This window comes from Ornithorhynchus anatinus, chromosome 1 (assembly GCF_004115215.2).
Source record: "Ornithorhynchus anatinus isolate Pmale09 chromosome 1, mOrnAna1.pri.v4, whole genome shotgun sequence".
In the NCBI taxonomy this organism is placed as follows: domain Eukaryota; kingdom Metazoa; phylum Chordata; class Mammalia; order Monotremata; family Ornithorhynchidae; genus Ornithorhynchus; species Ornithorhynchus anatinus.
In genome coordinates this window covers 182,831,140-182,851,631 of record NC_041728.1, presented here as the reverse complement: position 1 = coordinate 182,851,631, position 20,492 = coordinate 182,831,140, and the positions used below count along the sequence as shown (strand labels likewise).

General features: G+C 54.6%; 1 protein-coding gene and 1 long non-coding RNA gene across 2 annotated transcripts in view; one reads left to right on the top strand and one right to left on the bottom strand.

The window, feature by feature from the left end:
• Positions 1-20,492, bottom strand: part of LOC114811218 (collagen alpha-1(I) chain) — a 194,577-nt gene that overhangs the window by 91,566 nt on the left and 82,519 nt on the right. Inside the window, exon 4 of the mRNA XM_029063231.2 lies at positions 2,689-2,757. Coding sequence (XP_028919064.2) covers positions 2,689-2,757 — 69 coding nt within the window. The remainder of the gene's footprint in view (positions 1-2,688; positions 2,758-20,492) is intronic.
• On the top strand, positions 10,147-20,221 carry LOC103165358. The gene is made up of 3 exons (XR_484526.3): positions 10,147-10,562; positions 10,816-10,892; positions 20,077-20,221. It is a non-coding gene; the product is annotated as an uncharacterized LOC103165358 (long non-coding RNA).

Sequence of the window (20,492 nt, the reverse complement as noted above, 5' to 3'; positions counted from 1 at the left end):
GTAAAAATAAAAATCCAAAGAATAAGCATAACCGTTAGGCGCTTACTAGGTGCCAGGCACCGTATCGAGCCCTGGGGTAGATACAGGTTGATCAAGTCGGAAACGGTCCCCATCCCAAATAAGGATAATGATATTGATGATGAGGATGGTAATTAGAATAGTAATGATTAATGATTGTGGTATTTATTAAGAATTTACTACTCGCCAGGCACTGTACTAAGGGCTGGGGTATCAGGTCAATCAGGTTGGACACAGTCCATGCCCCAGATAATAATAATAGCGATAATTACAATAATAATGACAAAAAGGATCACTCATTCATTCATCCATTCAATCGAATTTATTAATGATAATAACAACGAGGGTATCTGGTAAGCGCTTCCTATGTGCCGAGCACTGTTCTAAGCGCCGGGGGAGATCCGGGGTCATCGGGTTGTCCCCCGCGGGGCTCACATTTTTTAATCTCCATTTTTCCAGGTGAGGTAACTGAGGCATAGAGAAGTGAAGCGACTTGCCCAAGGTCACCCAGCGGGCAAGCGGCGGAGCCGGGATCAGAACCCACGACCTCTGACTCCCAAGCCCGGGCTCCTTCCACTGAGCCACGCTGCCTCTGCGCGCAGAGCACTGGCTTCGGTGCTTGGAAGGTACGATTCGGCAACAAACAAATGATAGTAATAATAATAACTGTGGTATCTGTTAATCATTTCCCGTGCGGCACCGTACCGAACACTGAGGGGGGTACAAGCTAACGAGGGCGAAGACGATCTCCGTCCCACCTGGGGCTCACGGTCTTCATCCCCATTTTACAGAGGGGGTAAGTGAGGTCCGGAGAAGCCCAACGACCGGCCCGAGGTCACCCAGCCGCCGAACGCAGAGCCGGGATTAGAACCCGGGTCCTCCCGACTCCCGGGCCTGCGCTCTCTCAGCGCTTCGGAGGACCGATTCCGGAGAACAAACGGGCCGGGGAATCTCAAGGCCGTCGACTCCCGAGAGTTTCCTCAGCATCCTTTAGTCGGAAACCTCAGGAGCCGTGGAAGCGACGGCGTTGCATTATTCATTCGCGTTGCGTACGCTTGGGTGTGTTTCATTAAAATTTCGGACCACGCGCCACCCGAGAGGGATTTTTTCCAGCGCCGCCTGCCTAATTAGCACGGAAACCTTGAAGGAAATCTCCCGTGGAACATTCCGCTCCCGTCATCGGGGCCTTGGCACGTGCCCGGTATCACCGGGCCCGGCCTTAACCCGCAGGGCGTTGACACCCCAGTCGAACCCGAGGGCGGGACGGGCCGTACCGAGCGGCCTCTTGGTGCTTTAGTTCCCCCTCGCCGTAAAAATAATGATAATAACAATGACGATGGCACTGGTTAAGCGCTTACTACGTGCCAAGCACTGTTCTTGTCAGCCGGGCGACCTCGGGTGAGCCGCTTCACTTCCCTGAGCCTCAGTGACCTCGTCTGTCAAACGGGGATGGAGACTGTGAGCCCCACGGGGGACGGCTTGATAGCCTTGTAATAATAATGATAATAATAATGGCATTTGTTAATGATGTTGGTATTTGTTAATGTGAATGTTGGCATTTGTTAAGCGCTCGCCATGTGCCGAGCACTGTTCTAAGCGCTGGGGTAGACACAGGAGAATCCCGGTTTGTCCCATGTGGGGCTCCCAGTCTTAATCCCCATTTGACAGATGAGGGAACTGAGGCACAGAGAAGTGACTCGCCCACAGTCACCCAGCTGACAAGTGGCAGAGCTGGGATTCGAACCCATGACCTCCGACTCCAAAGCCCATGCTCTTTCCACTGAGCCACGGTGCTTCTCTGTTAAGCGCTTACTATGCGTAAAGCCCTGTTCTAAGTGGGGGGGGGGGGCGCGGATACAAGGTCATCAGGTCGTCCCCCGTGGGGCTCCCGGTCTTCATCCCCATTTTCCAGATGAGGGAACTGAGGCCCAGAGAAGCGAAGCGACTCGCCCCAAGTCACCCAGCTGACAAGTGGCGGAGGCGGGATTAGAACCCACCACCTCTGACTCCCAAGCCCGGCCTCTTTCCACCGAGCCACGCTGCTTCTCTTATAATGATGATAACAACGATGGTATTTGCTAAGGAAGCAGCGTGGCTCGGCGGAAAGAGCCCGGCCTTCGGAGTCAGAGGTCGTGGGTTCGAATCCCGGCTCCGCCACTTGTCAGCTGTGGGACTGTGGACCAGTCGCTTCACTTCTCTGGGCCTTAGTGACCTCATCTGTAAAACGGGGATTCACCGTGAGCCTCACGTGGGACGACCCGATGACCCCGTATCTCCCCCAGCGCTTGCAACAGTGCTCCGCACGGAGTAAGCGCTTAGCAAATACCGACATTATTATGTGCCAAGCACTCTTCATGTCAGCAGTGTGACCTCGGGCGAGTCACTTCACTTCTCGGTCCCTCAGTTCCCTCATCTGGAAAACGGGGATGAAGACCGTGAGCCCTACGTGGGACGACCCGATGACCCTGTATCTCCCCCAGCGCTCGGAACGGTGCTCGGCACATAGTAAGCGCTCAACAAATAGCATTACATGAACATGAATGAGTAAATTAAGAGATAAACGGAATCGCTCCGGGCTGAAGCGGGTGGGATTAAAGGGACCCGAATCCAAGGGCAAGGAGGACGCAGCAGGGAGTGGGAGGATGGCGAAAACCTTTCCATTTACCTTACCTCATCCAGACACCTCTCATATTGCTCCCTCTGATTCTCGTTTTCCAAAGCTAAGGCCAGATTCTCCGCCTGCGGCGAAACATCAAAAAAGGAAAAGAAAAAAAAATGACAGGGATGAATCAAGGCAGCGCTCCGTCGGCCCACTTATCCCATACATTCGCCCGACGTAATCGCCTCGGGATCCAAAATCGTCTTTTAACAGTAACGTTGGTGCTTGTTAAGCGCTTACGATGTGCCGAGCACTGTTCTGAGCGCTGGGGGAGACGCGGGGTCATCAGGTCGGCCCCCACGTGAGGCTCACTGTCAATCCCCGTTTTACCGATGAGGTCACACTGAGGCCCAGAGAAGGGAAGTGACTTGCCCACAGTCACCCAAAAGCCAAGTGGCAGAGCCGAAATTCGAACCCATGACCTCTGACTCCCAAGCCCGGGATCTTTCCACTGAGCTACGGTGCTTCTCCTACGAACAAATACGAACTAATCGGATTGTTGGATACAGACGCATCGGGTTGAACCCAGTCCTCGGTCCCACATGGGGCTCACGCTCTTCATCCCCATTTTACAGATGAGGGAACCGAGGCACAGAGAAGAGACTTGGTCAGGGTCACCCAGCAGACACGTGGCAGGGCCGGGATCAGAACCCAGGTCCTTCTGACTCCCAGGCCGGAGATCTAAGAGCCCGGGTGTGGGAGTCAGAGGCCATGGGTTCGGATCCCGGCCCTGCCACTTGCCAGCTGTGTGACCGTGGGCAAGACCCTTCTCTGTGCCTCGGTTCCCTCATCTGTCAAATGGGGATGAAGACTGGGAGCCTCACGTGGGACAACCTGATGACCCTGCATCTCCCCCAGCGCTTAGAACGGTGCTCGGCACATAGTAAGCGCTTAACAGATACCGACATTATTATTATTATTTTTATTATCCACGGTGAATTACTGTCTTTTCAGGAGTCTGATATATAGTTGTCAAACCCCACCGCCCTGTGAGATTTGAATTCTGTGGAGTGGATGTTATTCTTTGACAGCTTTGGCCTTGGCAGAAGTAAAGGTGGCGTCAAGAAAAAGCTAAATGTCACTGTCAGAGCCTGCCGCGGAGGGATCAATTAATCGATCCTTTGCAATCGTCGAGTGCTTATTCCGCGCCGAGCACTGAACTGAGCGCTTGGGGGAGGACGATAAAATTAATAGACATGATCCCGGCCCTCAAGGAGCCGACGGTCTGCCGTCAGGCGGTGGGTCGATCGTATTTATTGAGGATCTTCTGCGCGCAGAGCACTGGGCTAAGCGCTCGGGAGAGTCCGCTGTAACGGGAGACAGACACACTCCCTGCCCGCAGTGAGCTGACGGTCTAGAGGGGCCGACGGACGGTAGTAGAAATTAATAAATGAGGGATAGGGACATAAGCGGGGTGGGATTGGGAGCGGGGAGGAAGAAAGGGAGCGCGTCGGGGCGACGCGGAAGGGAGCGGGAGGAGAGGAGAGGAGGGCGCGGTCGGGGAAGGCCTCCGGGAGGAGGGGGGCCTTCAGGGAGGCTTTGAAGGTGGGGAGAGAAGCAGCGCGGCTCAGCGGAAAGAGCCCGGGCTTGGGAGTCAGAGGTCATGGGTTCGAATCCCCGCCCCGCCACTCAGCCGTGTGACTGTGGGCAAGTCACTTCACTTCTCTGGGCCTCAGCGACCCCATCTGGAAAACGGGGATGAAGATGGGAGACACACGGGGGACAAGCTGACGATCCGGTATCTCCCCCAACGCTTAGAACGGTGCTCGGCACGTAGAAGCGCTTAACAAATCCCAACATCATTATTGGAGGAGGGAGGGCGTTCCGGGCCAGAGGTAGGATGCGGGCCAGGGGTCGGCGGCGGGACGGGCGAGCCGGAGGGGCAGGGAGGAGGTCGGCGCGAGAGGAGCGGAGCGTGCGGCCCAGGGTGGCGGGGAGGACGGGGCGACTCGATGGACGCCTTTGAAGCCGACGCTGACGGGTCTCTGTTGGATGTGGAGGAGGCCGGGCGACCCCCGGAGGGTCTTGAGCAGCGGGGAGACTGGACTGAACGTTCTTTCGCTAAAGCCTTGGGAAAGCACAATCGACAGAGTTGGCAGACACGTTCTCGGCCTATGAGGAGGAGGAGCAGAGAAGCCCGGGGGGCCTGGTGGGTAGAACCCAGGCACGGGAATCAGAAGACCCGGGTTCTAATCCCGGCTCCGCCACTTGTCCGCTGTGTGCGACCTTGGGCAAGACACTTCATTTCTCTGGGCCTCAATCTCACTAGCTATAAAATGGGAATGAGCAAGATAGCTCTTAATAATAACAACGATGATGACGGTGAAGCGGGGTGGCTCAGTGGAAGGAGCATGGGCTCGGGAGTCAGAGGTCATGGGTTCGACTCCCGGCTCTGCCACTTGTCGGCTGTGTGACTTTGGGCAAGTCACTTCACTTCTCTAAGTCTCAGTGACCTCATCTGGATTCTATTTATTGTCGTTGTTCTCGTCCGTCCATCTCCCCCGATTAGGCCGTGAGCCCGTCAAAGGGCAGGGATTGTCTCTATCTGTTACCCATCTGTCCATTCCAAGCGCTTAGTACAGTGCTCTGCACATAGTGAGCGCTCAATGAATACTATTGAATGAATGAATGAATGAAGAGCGTGAGCACCATGGGAATAATAATAATAATAATAATGTTGGTATTTGTTAAGCACTTACTATGTGCAGAGCACTGTTCTAAGCGCTGGGGGAGATACAGGGTCTTCAGATTGTCCCACGTGAGGCTCACAGTCTTCATCCCCACTTTCCAGATGAGGTCGCTGAGGCCCAGAAAAGTGAAGTGACTCGCCCACAGTCACCCAGCTGACAAGTGGCGGAGCCGGGAATCGAACCCACGACCTCTGACTCCCAAGCCCGGGCTCTTGCCACTGAGCCACGCTGCGCCGTTTCTCTATATCTGTACATATTTATAACTCTATTGATTTTAATGGGATGAAGACTGTGAGCCCCTTGTGGGACAACCTGATCACCTTGAATCCTCCCCAATGCTTAGAACAGTACTTGGCACATAGTAAGCGCTTAACAAATGCCATTATGATGATGATGGTATTTGTTAAACCCTTACTATGCGCCAAGCACTGTTCTAAGTGCCGTGGGAGATATAAATTGATCATGTTGGACACAGTCCCTGTCATTCATTCAGTTATTCATTCAGTGGTATGTATGGAACGCTTACTGTGTGCTGTACTAAGCGCTTGGGAAGTACAATTCAGCAACAAATAAAGACAACCCCTGCCCACAGCGGGCTCACAGTCTAGAAGGAGAGGAGACAGGCATCAAAACAAGTAACCAGGCATCAAGAGCATCAGTAGAATTATAGATATATACACATCATTAATTCAATCAAAAGAATTATAAATACGTACAGATATACTCATGGGGCTCACACTCTTAATCCCCATAATAATAATAATAATAATAATAATAATAATGTTGGTATTTGTTAAGTGCTGGGGGAGATACAGGGGAATCAGGTTGTCCCACATGAGGCTCCCAGTCTTCATCCCCATTTGACAGATGAGGTCACTGAGGCCCAGAGAAGTGAAGGGACTTGCCCAAAGTCACCCAGCTGACAAGTGGCGGAGCCGGGATTAGAACCCATGACCTCTAACTCCTAAGCCTGTGCTCTTTCCACTGAGCCATGCTGCTTCTCTAGTAAGCGCTTAACAAATGCCATTATTAGGATGATGACGATGATGATGGTATTTGTTAAACCCTTACTTTGTGCCAAGGACTGTTCTGAGTGCCAGGGTAGATAAAAGTTAATCACATTGGACACAGTCCCGGTCATTCATTCACTCATTCATTGTCGTATTTATTGAGCGTTTACCGTGTGCAGAGCACTGTACTAAGCGCTTGAGAAGTACAATTCAGCAACAAATAAAGACAACCCCTGCCCACAACAGGCTCAGAGTCTAGAAGTGGGGGAGACAGGCGTAAAAACAAGTAACCAGGCAGCAATAGCATCAGTAGATTTATAGATATATACACATCATTAATAAAAGCAAAAGAATTATAAATACGTACGATATACCCATGGGGCTCACACTCTTAAGCCCCATAATAATGATAATAATAATAGTAATGTTGGTATTTGTTAAGGGCTTACTATGTGCAGAGCAATAATAATAATAATAATAATAATAATGTCGGTATTTGTTAAGCGCTTACTATGTGCCGAGCACCGTTCTAAGCGCTGGGGTAGACACGGGGGAATCAGCTTGTCCCACGTGGGGCTCACGGTCTTCATCCCCATTTGACCGATGAGGGAACTGAGGCCCAGAGAAGTGAAGTGACTCGCCCACAGTCACACAGCTAAGTGGCAGAGCCGGGATTCGAACCCGTGACCTCTGACTCCCCAGCCCGGGCTCGTTCCACTGAGCCACGCTGCTTCCCATTCGACAGACGAGCTCACCGAGGCCCAGAGAAGCGAAGTGACTCACCCAAGGCCACACGGCGGACAACGTGGCGGAGCCGGCATTAGAACCCAGGTCCTCCCGACTCCCGGGCCCGGGTCCCCGCCGCCTTAAGCTCCGAGCGCCGGACGGGACTGATCTCCCACCCGAACAGATCGTCCCGAATCGAGCCCGCTCTGAGCATTCGGCATCCGGGAAGCGCTCCACGCCTCCGGATAATTAACGGCTCTATCACGTCTCCGGTCGAGGCCTCAGCGGGAAGGCGGGAAGAGACGGGAGTCGGAGTTTCCCCAGCAGGGACGGAGGTTTATAGGTCATCCGTCCGGTTAGAACTCAACCAGATGTTAGGGATCTCTGGCGGGCTCCGCGGTAAAGGTCGGGAGAGGCGGAGCGGGAGCCGTGAACTTCAGCTCTCCCGGCTGCTCGCCGGACTCAATCCGAGGAAGGCTAAGCCGTTAGCCCTTTGGCGGCGGGATTTATCGATCCGCCGCAATTCCCATTTGTCGCGGCCCGGCGGAACCCAAAACTGCCCGCACAGTTTCGCACGCCGAAGGCCGGCTCCGCTTGAGAAGCGGGCCCGGCTTGGTGGCAAGAGGCCGGGCTTGGGAGTCGGAGGCGGTGGGTTCTAATCCCGCCTCGGCCACTGATGACCTGGTGACTTCGGGCCAGTCGCTTCACTTCTCTGGGCCTCAGGGACCTCCTCTGGAAAAGGGGGATGAAGACGGTGAGCCCCAAGTGGGACGACCTGACGACCTCGTAGCCACCCCCAGCGCTTAGAACGGCGCCTGCCGCTGCTGGGCAGGGATCGCCTCGGTCCGCTGCCGGACCGTCCATTCCAAGCGCTTAGTACAGCGCTCTGCGCACAGTAAGCGCTCAATAAATACCACTGAATGATTGAATGAATAAATACCATCAACGTCATCAGAGCCGTGGGGCTGAGCGGCGGCGAGTTATGGATAGTAATGATCATGATCCTAAAAATAACCATAACGATTGGGGTATTTGTTAAGAGCTTACTACGTGCCAGGCACTGTACTGAGCTCCGGCGGTGGATCCGAGCAAATGGGGTTGGACGCGGTCCCTGTCCCATGGGGGGTTCGCTGTCTCCATCCCCGTTTTGCAGATGAGGGAACTGAGGCCTGTTTATTCTCCTACCGTGCTCTCCCAAGCGCTCAGTACAGTGCTCTGCATACAGTGCTCGCTTAATCAATTCGATTAAATGCCCCCCCGCCCCGAGTCACTCAGGCCATCCGTGGTGGGCAGGAAAGTCGTCCAACTCTTCTATAGTACTCTCCCAAACGCTTAGCACGGTGCGTGAAAGTGAAGTCACTTGCCCAAAGTCGCACGGCAGAAACGTGGTGGAGCCGGGATCGGAACCCAGGTACTCTGACTCCCAGGCCTCACCTCTATCCACTAGGTTCCGCTGCTTGGGTTTAATAATAATAATGTCGGTATTTGTTAAGCGCTTACTATGTGCAGAGCACCGTTCTAAGCGCTGGGGGAGACCCAGGGGAATCAGGTTGTCCCACGTGGGGCTCACGGTCTTCATCCCCATTTTCCAGATGAGGGAACTGAGGCCCAGAGGAGTGAAGTGACTCGCCCACAGTCACCCAGCTGCCAAGCGGCAGAGCCGGGATTCGAACCCATGACCTCTGACGCCGAAGCCCGGGCTCTTTCCGCTGAGCCGCGCTGCTTCTCGTTTAATCCGTTTACTATGGGTTAAACCCTGTGCTAAGCACTGGGGTTGATACAAGATATGCAGTTCAGTCATAGGCCCTGAACCAGCCAGGGCTCTCACTTTAAGAGAAGAAAAACAGGGTTTTCTTCATTTATTTTATGCCAGAGATGTTCAGTGACTTACCCAAGGCCATACGATCGATCAAAATATCAATATCAGCCAGTTAATCATATTTGTTGAGCACTTATTATGTGGCGAACACTGTACTAAGCGCTTGGGAGAGCACAAGACAACAGGATTAGCAACGAGTTTACAGTCTAGAGGGGGAGACAGACATGAAAATGAATAAATTGATCATTTATATGAGCCCCACGTGGGACGGGGACTGCCTCCAATTTGATACGCTTCTACCCACCCCAGTGCTTAGTACAGCGCCTGGCACGTAGTAAGTGCTTAACAGATACCATCAGCGGCAGCATTATTATTAGACTTAACTAATTTAAAGACGGGGACGTAAGCACTGGGGGACTGGGGGTGGGGGGAATATCGAATGTCCAAGAATCAATCCATCAATCCATGAATCAATAATCATGTCGGTATTTGCTAACTGGGATTGGGGGGAATAGCAAATGTCCAAGAATCAATCGATCGATCCATGAATCAATAATAATGTCGGTATTTGCTAACTGGGGGTGGGGGGGAATATCAAATGTCCAAGAATCAATCAATGCATGAATCAATAATAATATTGGTATCTGTTACGTGCTCACTATGTGCCGAGCACCCTTCTAAGCGCTGGGGGAGACGCAGGGTCATCGGTTCGTCCCACGTGAGGCTCACAATCTTAATCCCCATTTTCCAGATGGGGTCACTGAGGCCCAGAGAAGTGAAGTGACTCGCCCGCCGTCACCCCGCTGACAAGCGGCGGAGCCGGGATTCGAACCCATGATCTCTGACTCCCAAGCCCGGGCTCTTTCCACTGAGCCACACTGCCTCTACTGCAAGCGCTCAACAAATATCCACTTTCCATCTTATTTCCTGAGTGCTTACTATGGGCAGAGCACTGTACTAAGCGTTTGGGAGAGTACTTTAGAAGGGTTGGACGACTTTCCTGCCCACCATGGATTGCCCCAGTGACCGGGGGGGGGGGAGGGGGCATTCAGTCATATTGATTAAGCGAGCACTGTACCGAGCGCTTGGGAGAGCACGGTAGGAGACTAAACGGGCACACGTCCTGCCCACAACGAGCTTAGCGTCTAGAGGTGGGGGAGACAGACGTTAACGGAAACGAACGGAACGCGTCTACCAACTCTGCTTCACTGTACTCGCCCAAGCGTTCAGCACAGCGCTCGGCACATGGGAGGTCCTGAAGAAATACCGCAGATCGAGCGATCAATCCATCCATTAATTGACTGAAAGAGCAGGGGAGAAGGGGAAGGAACCCTCCTGATAAAAAAAACCCATCGTGTCCCCGAGAGTCGGGAAAGACGAAGCAGGCCGGCGAACAACAGGTTTCGTTCCGATGTCGGAGGGCTAATTCTCTCGGAAAACAAGCCCGCAAATCAAATGTCTCTTTGAATTAATACGAATCCCTCCCCGGCAATTTGGGGCCGTCGTAATTTCGCGTCGATGCGACTCATTACGCCGGTTTTAAAAATTAAACCCCGGCCAAAAGATAACATAAAAAAAATAACGATCAGCTGAAGGAATCCAAGTCGTCGATAGTGCCTGTGAAATTCCAGGAATCCGAGGTATTTTCTCTCACCCCTTAGCCCTTAGGGAGGAGGAAATGATCATCCGATTCCGGGCACCGTCCCAAATCCTCAATCCAGCAGACTCTCGGTCCCTCGTCCCATCCCGCCCCTCCGCCCATCCCGGACTAATTCCCCGTCAGGTCTGACTGCAAGCTGACAAACTGCCTTTTATCTGCAGGGAAAAAAAAGGAAAGGAGCCATTTTCCCATCAATCTCTAATATCTGCCCTTTATTCCTTCCAATCTGCCAGCGCGGCCTAAGAACCTGAGAGCCGGCGGACCCGGGTTCCAATCGCAATCCCGCCGCTTACCCGTTGGGTGACCTCGGGTGAGTCACTTCGCTTTTCCGCGCCTCGGTTCCTCGCTTTTAAAATGGGGATTCAATCCCTGTTGTCCCTCTTATCTGGACTGTGAGCAGAAGCAGCTCAGCAGAAGCAGCGTGGCTCAGTGGAAAGAGCCCGGGCTTTGGAGTCAGGGCTCATGGGTTCGAATCCCAGCTCTGCCCCTTGTCGGCTGGGTGACTGCGGGCGAGTCACTTCACTTCTCTGCGCCTCAGTTCCCTCATCTGGAAAATGGGGATGAAGACCGGGAGCCCCACGGGGGACGACCCGATTCCCCTATGTCTCCCCCGGCGCTTAGAACGGTGCTCGGCACGTAGTGAGCGCTTGACAGATACCAACATTATTATTAACATTACTGATCTTCCCCCCAGGGCTTAGCACGGTGCTCGGCGCAGAGTTCGGCGCTTAACAAATAGTAGTATTTCGATAGTTCTTAGTATTGTTATCTGTTTCTTCACTTTTCCACGTCACCAGGAACGTTTCGTCAAGCCCTTGCGGTACCAACGTCCATATTTTTATTATCTTTCACTTCTTCCGAACTGTAATATTTTCTCGTGTCTATTTCCAACCCGACGGTCCATGAGCCTTTAAGGGCAGGGATTTTGTCTGACCGTATTGGACTCTCCCAAGTGCTCAGTACAGTGCTCTGCACACAGTAGACTCTCAGCTCCTTGAGGGCACGGATCGGGCCTATGATATTAATGATGATAATAGTAATGATGGTATTTGTTAAGCGCTTACTATATGCGTAGCTCTGTTCTAAGCGCTGGGGGGATACAAGGTGATCAGGTTGTCCCGCGTGGGGCTCCCAGTCTTCATCCCCATTTTCCAGATGAGGGAACTGAGGCATCGAGAAGTGAAGTGACCTTCCCGTAGTCACACACCTGACAAGCGGCAGAGCTGTGATTCGAACCCATGACCTCTGACTCCCAAGCCCGGTCTCTTTCCACTGAGCCACGCTGCTTCTCCCCCAAGTTCTGATTACAGAACCCAGAGATCCAGAATCCAGAAATCCTCCCTTTTCTCAATCGATCAATCGATTAATCAATAATAATGATAATCATGGTATCTGTTCAACTCTTACTCTGTGCCGGGCACGGTACTAAGCGCCGGGGTGGATACGGACAATTGGGGTTGGACGCAGTCCCCGTCCCACGTGGGGCTCACGGTCTCCATCCCCATTTTACAGAGGAGGGAACTGAGGCCCAGCGATGTGAAGTGACTGGCCCAAGGTCACACAGCAGACAAGCGGCGGAGCCGGGATTAGAACCCATGACCTTCTGACTCCCAGGCCCGGTCTCTACCCACTACACCAGGCTGCGGTCAATCGTATCTACGGGGTACTAACTGTGTGCAGAGCACTGTACTGAGCACTTGGGAGAGGACGATAGAGTCTGTGGACACAGTTTGGACTCGTGGGAAGAGCCCGGGCTTGGGAGCCAGAGGACGTGGGTTCGGATCCTGCCTCCGCCACTTGTCTGCTGGGTGACAAGTCACTTCACTTCTCCATGCCTCAGTTACCTCATCTGTAAAACGGGGATTAAAAGTGTGAGCTTTCCTTAATAACAATAATAATGATAATAACGTTGGTATCTGTTAAGCGCTTACTATGTGCCGAGCACTGTTCTAAGCGCTGGGGGAGAGACGGGGTCATCACGTCGTCCCTCGTGAGGCTCACGGTCTTCATCCCCCTTTTTCCAGATGAGGTCACTGAGGCCCAGAGAAGTGAAGCGACTTGCCCACAGTCACACAGCTGACAGGCGGCGGTGCCGGGATTCGAACTCGCGACCTCTGACTCCCAAGCCCAGGCTCTTTCCACTGAGCCACGCTGCTTCTCCTTGGGACAACCTGATTCCCCTGCATCTACCCCAGCACTTAGAACAGAGCCTAGCACGTTGTAAGCGCTTAACAAATACCAACATTATTATTATTAATCCACGGTCACACAGCTGACAAATGGCAGAGCGGGGATTCGAACCCATGACCTCTGACTCCCAAGCCCGGGCTCTTTCCACTGAGCTACGCTGCTTCTCTAGGTATTGAATGAATGAATGTGTAGGCGCTCAATAAATACCACTGAAGGAATGAATGAACGCATGGAGGGAGGAGACAGACTTTAAAGTAAATAGCTTCAAAGAAGCGTCTCGGGGGTTTTTTTCTTTTTCTGTCTTCGGTGCCTCAGGAATGGGCTCGGTTTATTTCCAGAAGGCAGCAGTCAGAGCAATTTTCTTTTATTTCGCCCCACAGAGAAAGGAGATCCTTAAGTCCTCCCATAAAAGTTGAGCCCCGAGGTTCCAAACGATTTGTTTCCGGGGATTTCATTGGCCCTCCGCTTCCTGCCAAGGAAGAATTTTTAAGGAAGGTCTGGTTTTTATGCCCAGGCCCTGCCAGCAACACATTTTTCATAATGATCTGTCTCCGTCGGACCCGAGAATCCGATATTAAAACTCAGCTCGGCGGGGCCTGGGGGCCGGAGCCCGGGCCTGGGGGTCGGACGGACCTGGGTTCTAATCCCAGCTCCGCCCCTTGTCCGCTGTGGGACCTCGGGCGAGTCTTTCCGCTTCTCTGGGCCTCAGTTCTCTCATCTGGAAAACGGGGGCGAAGACCGTGAGCCCCACGGGGTCCGATGTTTCGTTTTGTCTGCCGTCTCCCCGTCCCGGGCCGTGAGCCCGTCGTCGGGCAGGGATCGTCTCTATCTAGCTGTGTGACTGTGGGCAAGTCACTTCACTTCTCTGGGCCTCAGTGACCTCATCTGTAAAATGGGGATTGAGACTGGGAGCCCCATGTGGGACAACCCGATTCCCCCGTGTCTCCCCCAGCGCTTAGAACACATAGTAGGCGCTTAACAAATACCAACATTATTATTAGTATTATCTGTTGCCGAATTGGATTTTCCAAGCGCTCAGTACAGCGCAGCTCGGGCCTCCGGTTTCAGGTCCTCGTAGGGCCCGGCTGCCTCAGTTCCCTCATCTGTAAAATGGGGATTAAGACCGTGAGCCCCACGGGGGACAACCTGATCACCTTGTATCCGCCCCCAGCGCTTAGAACAGTGCTTGGCGCCTAGTAAGCGCTTAACGAATACCAACACCGTCGTCGTCGTCGCTCTGCACACAGTAAGCGCTCAATAAATACGACCGAGTGAACGAACGAATCTACCCTAGCGCTTAGAACAGTGCTGGGCACAGAGTAAATGCTCATCAAGTACCCAAAATTAATTAGGTCCTTCTGACTCCGAAGCCCGGGTTCTCTCCACCGGGCCACGCAGCTGATCCGGCAGCGTCGATTCTACCCCGGCGCTTAGCACGGCGCGGACCGTGAGCCCGTCTCTATCTGTTGCCGAATTGTCCATTCCAAGCGCTTAGTCCAGTGCTCTGCACACAGGAAGCGCTCATTCAATACCCCACCAACACCGCAATCATCACTATTAGGGGAAGCAGCGTGGCTCAGCGGAAAGAGCCCGGGCTTGGGAGTCAGAGGTCATGGGTTCGACTCCCGGCTCTGCCCCTCGGCAGCTGCGTGACCGTGGGCGAGTCGCTTCCCTTCTCTGGGCCTCGGTTCCCTCATCTGGAAAACGGGGATGAACCGTGAGCCTCCCGTGGGACGACCCGATGACCCTGTATCTCGCCCGGCGCTTAGAACGGTGCTCTGCACAGAGTAAGCGCTTAACAAATGCCAACATTATTAGCGTTATTATCGCTCTCGTTATTAGTCTGGATCCCCTCCATCTCGGCCACCGCTTCCGACAGCCGCTTCTCGGAATTCCCCGGCTCAACCCGGTCATTCCGACCGACGGCTCCGAGAGCATTTTCCATCTGGCAGGTGCCAGGGAAGGGGGCCGGGTTAGCATCCAAACTTCATTAAAGTTTCAGCGCCTTCTCACGTCCGGAAGACAAACGAGTTATCCGAGGAATTATTCTCCGCTCCGGAAGAGCTATGAGGTTTTAGATCGGAACAGCTGAAGGACATTAAATCTGATTTCTTAAACACCGCTTTATAACGGCTGACAGCTCAGCGAGGCAGGAAAATCCTGAAGAGGTGTAGGGACCGTTGAATGATATATATTTTTATTTTTTAGTGGTGTTCGTTAAGCGCTTCGTACGTGTCAGGGACTGTACTAAGCCCCGGGGTAATAATAATAATAATAACGTTGGTATTTGTGAAGCGCTTACTATGTGCAGAGCACCGTTCTGAGCGCTGGGGGAGACCCGGGGGAATCAGGTTGTCCCACGAGGGGCTCCCAGTCTTCATCCCCATTTTACAGATGAGGGAACTGAGGCCCGGAGAAGTGAAGTGACTCGCCCACGGTCACACAGCTAAGGGGCGGAGCTGGGATTCGAACTCATGACCTCTGACTCCCAAGCCCGGGCTCTTTCCACTGAACCACGCTGTAGATACCGGCTAATCAGGTAAGCACAATCCCCGTCCCACATGACCGCTGTAACGTCCTCTCCCAAGCGCTCAGTACGGTCCTCTGCACACAGTTAGCTAGCGCTCACTAAATCCGATTACCTGTCGGACTATTTGCCAAGCACTTATTTCGTGCCAGAGGCGCCGGGGTGGACACAAGCTAATCGGGTTGGACACGGAGTCCCCGTCCCACACGGGGCTCCCATTCTTGATCCCCGTTTTACGGATGAGGGAACGGAGGCCCGGAGAAGTGAAGCGACTTGCCCGGGGTCCCACGGCTGATACGTTCATTCATTCATCCAATAGTACTTATTGAGCGCTTCCTATGTGCAGAGCACCGGGCCGAGCGCTTGGAACGGACAAATCGGCCACAGACAGAGACCGTCCCCGCCCTCCGACGGGCTCACGGTCTCATCGGGGGAGACGGGCGGACGGGAACGAGGGCGATAAAGAGAGTCGAGGGGAGGAACGTCTCGTAAAAACAATGGCAAATAAATAGAATCGGGGTGACGTGCATCTCATTAAACGAAATAAATAGGGTGAGGAAGATACAGACCGTCGAGCGGCCGAGTACGGCGCCGAGGGGGTGGGACGGGAGAGGGAGAGGAGCGGAGGGAGATGGGGGGAGAAGAGGGTTTAGCTGCGGAGAGGCGAAGGGGGGGGGAGAGGGAGCAGAGGGAGAAAAGGGGGAGCTCAGTCTGGGAAGGCCTCTCGGAGGAGGTGAGCTTTAAGTAATAATAATGTTGGTATTCGTTAAGCGCTTACTAGGTGCCGAGCACCGTTCTGAGCGCTGGGGGAGACCCGGGGGAAGCAGGATGTCCCACGTGGGGCTCCCGGTCTTAATCCCCATTTTACAGATGAGGGAACCGAGGCCCGGAGAAGTGAAGTGACCCGCCCACGGTCACACAGCCGACAAGTGGCAGAGCTGGGATTCGAACTCATGACTTCTGACTCCAAAGCCCGTGCTCTTGCCACTGAGCCACGCAAGTAGGGCAGGCGCGGGATTAGAACCCAGGTCCTCTGACTCCCACGGCCGGGCTCTTTCCCTTAGGCCGCGCCGCTTCACCCCGTCATAATGACGAAGCCTCATAGAAAGAGGCTTATTTTGTTAACGAGATGTCCATCGCCTCGATTCTATTTAGTCGCCATCGTCTTTACGCGACGTCCTTCCCCTCGACCCCGTCTAGCGCCGTCGTTCCCGTCCGCCCGTCTCCCCCGATGGGACCGCGAGCCCGTCGGACGGCGGGGACCGGTCCCTGTCTGTCGCCGACCCGTCCGTTCCGAGCGCTCGGTCCGGTGCTCTGCACGTAGTAAGCGCTCAATAAATACTATCGAATGAATGAAAGAGCACTCGCCGGGAATCAGAACACCTGGCTTCTACTCCCGGCTCTGCCACTGGCCTGCTGGGAGACCCTGGGCAAGTCGGCGGGCCCTCGGTCTCCTCATCCGTGAGATGGGGATGCGACCCCCGTTTCCCCTCCGACTTAGACTCTGAGCCCCTCGTGGTTGCAGGGGCCGTGGCCGACTTCATTGTCTTTTCTCTACCCCGGCGCTTAGCACAGTGCTTGGCTCATAGTATTTTGGCACCTTATTACCATGCGAGCGCCACTGGCTGAATGGCTGAGGAACTGAATTAGAATCAGAGAAGCAGCGGGGCTCGGTGGAAAGAGCCCGGGCTTGGGAGTCAGAGGTCATGGGTTCGAATCCCGGCTCGGCCACTTGTCAGCTGTGGGGGCGAGTCACCTCACTTCTCTGGGCCTCAGTGACTACCTTGTATCCCCCCGCCCCCCAGCGCTTAGAACGGTGCTTCGCACGTAGTAAGCGCTTAACAAATGCCGTCATTATCATTATCCAAGCTAACCAGGCTGAGCGCAGTCCCTGTCCCCCGTGGGGCTCACAGTCTCCCTCCTCGTTTCGCAGGCGAGGAAACCGAGGCCCAGAGAAGGGAAGCGACTTGCCCAAGGTCACGCAGCAGACAGGTGGCGGAGCCGGGATCGGAACCCGGGTCCTTCTGACTCCCGGGCCCGGGCTCTACCCACTAGGCCGCACCGTTTCTTATCGATTGGTGACCTCGACTGAGCAGAGCTCTGAGGCGTAGGAGGGACATTTACGAGAGAGAATAGGGAGGGGAGATGAGGGAGTAATCAGGGAAGACCTCCCGGAAGAGGCATGATTTTTCAGCGCGGCTCAGTGGAAACGGCCCGGGCTTGGGAGTCGGAGGTCGTGGGTTCTAATCCCGCCTCCGCCACCTTCTCGGTGCTCCAGCTGCCCCATCTTCAGTTGCCTCATCTGGAAAATGGGGATGAAGACCGTGAGCCCCACGGGGGACAACCTGAGGAGCTTGTATCTCCCCCAGCGCTAATTAGAACAGGGCTTGGCACCTAGTCAGCGCTTAAGAAAACACGAGCATTCTTATTTTTAGAGGGGTCTGAAGGTGGAGAGAGGGTGGGCTATTAGACATGAAGGGGGAGGGCGGTCCAGGGCGGAGGCAGGATGTGGGCGAGAGGTCGGAGGCGAGACGGAGGAGCTGGAGGGGCAGGGAGGAGGTCGGCGCGAGAGGAGCGGAGCGTGCGGCCCAGGGTGGAGGAGGAGGAGGAGGAGAGCGGCCGGGGCGGGGAGGACGGGACGACTCGACGGACGCCTTGAAAGCCGACGGTGACGGGCGACCCGGAGGGTCTTGGGGAGCGGGGAGACGGGGACCGGACGTTCGGGTCGAAAAACGACGCGGGCGGCAGAGCGAGGCGTGGGCCGGAGTGGGGACAGGCGGGAGGCGGAGAGGTCAGTGAGCGGAGAGTGCAGTGCTAAGCCGAGAGCCTAAGAATGAGGCTCGCAGCTTCGATTTACAAAAACAACGGGACGGTCCACGTTTCCTCGCCACTGTTATCTCTCTCGAAGTTTCCACACGTCAAACCGGCGCCCAGGCGACGGTCGCACGGCGGAGCGAAAGGGAACGGTAAACCCACGGGGAAGCGGCGTGGCCTAGTGGCTAGAGCCCGGGCCCGGGAGTCGGAGGACCCGGGTTCTAATCCCGGCTCCCGGAGTGGGGAGAGACGGGAAGCGGAGAGGGCGGCGAGGAGGCGGATGGAGGAGTCGAGGCGGGCTACGGAGATCAAAACGCAACGTGTGGATACACGTCCAAGGAAGCAGCGCGGCCTACTGGGTAGGACCCCGGCCTGGGAGTCAGAAGGACCCGGGTTCTAATCCCGGCTCTGCCGCTTGTCCGCTGGGTGACCTTGGGCGAGTCGTTGCATTTCTCTGGGCCTCGGTTCCCTCGCCTGTCAAATAATACTAACGGGATTTATTATTACAGTCTCAATCTCCATTTGACAGATGGAGGGAACTGAAGCCCAGAGAAGTAAAGTGACTCGCTCAAGGTCACCCAGCAGACAAACGGCAGAGCGGGGATTAGAACCCCAGACCCCATTTTCCAGAAGAAGGAACTGAGGCACAGAGAAGATAAATGGGGGTGATGACCGTGAGCCCCGTGTGGGATAGGGACTGTGTCCAAACCGATTAGCCTGCAAAGTAATAAGAATAATAACAATAATAATAATGTCGGTATTTGTTAAGCGCTTACTACGTGCAGGGCACTGTTCTAAGCGCTGGGGGAGATACAGGGTCATCGGGTTGTCCCACGGGAGGCTCACAGTCCTCATCTCCATTTTCCAGGTGAGGTCACTGAGGCCCAGAGAAGTGAAGCGACTCGCCCACAGTCACACAGCCGACAAGCGGCGGAGCCGGGACTCGAACCCATCACCTCTGACTCCCAAGCCCGGGCTCTTTCCACTGAGCCAAGCTGCTTCTCTCTATCTCCCCCCCAGCGCTTAGAACAGTACTTGACACATAGTGAGCGCTCAACAAATCCCACGATCACGATTATGACATTAATTATATCCGCTTCATGCCTTCCTGATAATAACGATGGTATTTGTTAAGCGCTCACTATGTGCCGAGCACTGTTCTAAGCCCTGGGGTGGATACCAGGTAATGAGGCTGTCCCCCGTGGGGCTCACAGTCTTCACCCCCCAAAGAAGTGAAGTCTCTGGCCCCAGGTCACACGGCTGCGAGGCGGCAGAGCGCGGATTCGAACCCACGCCCCCCGACTCCCCAGCCCGGCCTCTTTCCACTGAACCACGTTTGGGGGTGCAGAGAGAAAGAAGTCGCTGACAGGCGATTTCTCTTTCCTCGGTGGGACTTGGTAAATCGGGCTAATTAAGGCGTTCACAAACATATTGGGAGAAACCTGCGAGCGCGAGAGCGGCAGACGAGAAACCAGGTGCTCGGTCACGCTCCACCGAGCCCGGTGGAGACATCGCCACGAGCATCGGAGCAGAAACACGCTTTTATTTTGGGAACTCGGACCCGCTGCTCCCCGGAGCAGACGATGGGTTTGGACACATTGCAGGCCCCCTCCCTGAAGCGGGCCGGGTAAGCAGCGGGTCTCAGTGGAGAGAAACCGGGCCTGGGAGTCGGGAGGTCACGGGTTCTAATCCCGGCTCTGCCGCTTGTCTCCTGGGTGACCCTGGGAGAGTCGCCTCACTTCTCTGGGCCTCGGTTCCCTCCTCTGGAAAACGGGGATGGAGACCGTGAGCCCCACGTGGGACGGGGACTACATCCAGCCCGATTCGCCTGTATCCATCCCAGCGCTCAGCACAGTGCCTGGCGCACGGTAAGAGCTTGGCTAATATCGGAATTATAAGGATTATTATCATCATCCCATCGGTCCCATTTCCCCTAATCCCTCAACGGGGATTTCTCCTTCAGATCTGCAAATCTGGGTCCCCTAAAGAGTCGAGAGAGCGCAGGACGAACCCAAATCAACCCTCGGATTCCAACGGTTCGGCAAAAGCCCTGACGGTGCTTAATTAGGAGACAAATCCCAACATCTACTACCTGCCTGCTGTGTGACCTTGGGTGAGTCTCCTACCTTTTCCGCGCCCCCCTGTAAAACGGGGATTCAATCCCTGTCCTCCCTCTGCCTCAGTTGTGAGCCCCCTCCATTCATCCATTCGCATTTATTGAGCGCTTCCTTCCTTCCTTCATTTATTCATTCGTATTTATTGAGCGCTCGCCGGGTTCAGAGCACTGTACTAAGCTCTCGGGAGAGGACGATACAATAAACGGACACATTCCCTGCCCACAGTGAGTTTGCAGGCTTGCGGGACGTGGACCGGGTCCAA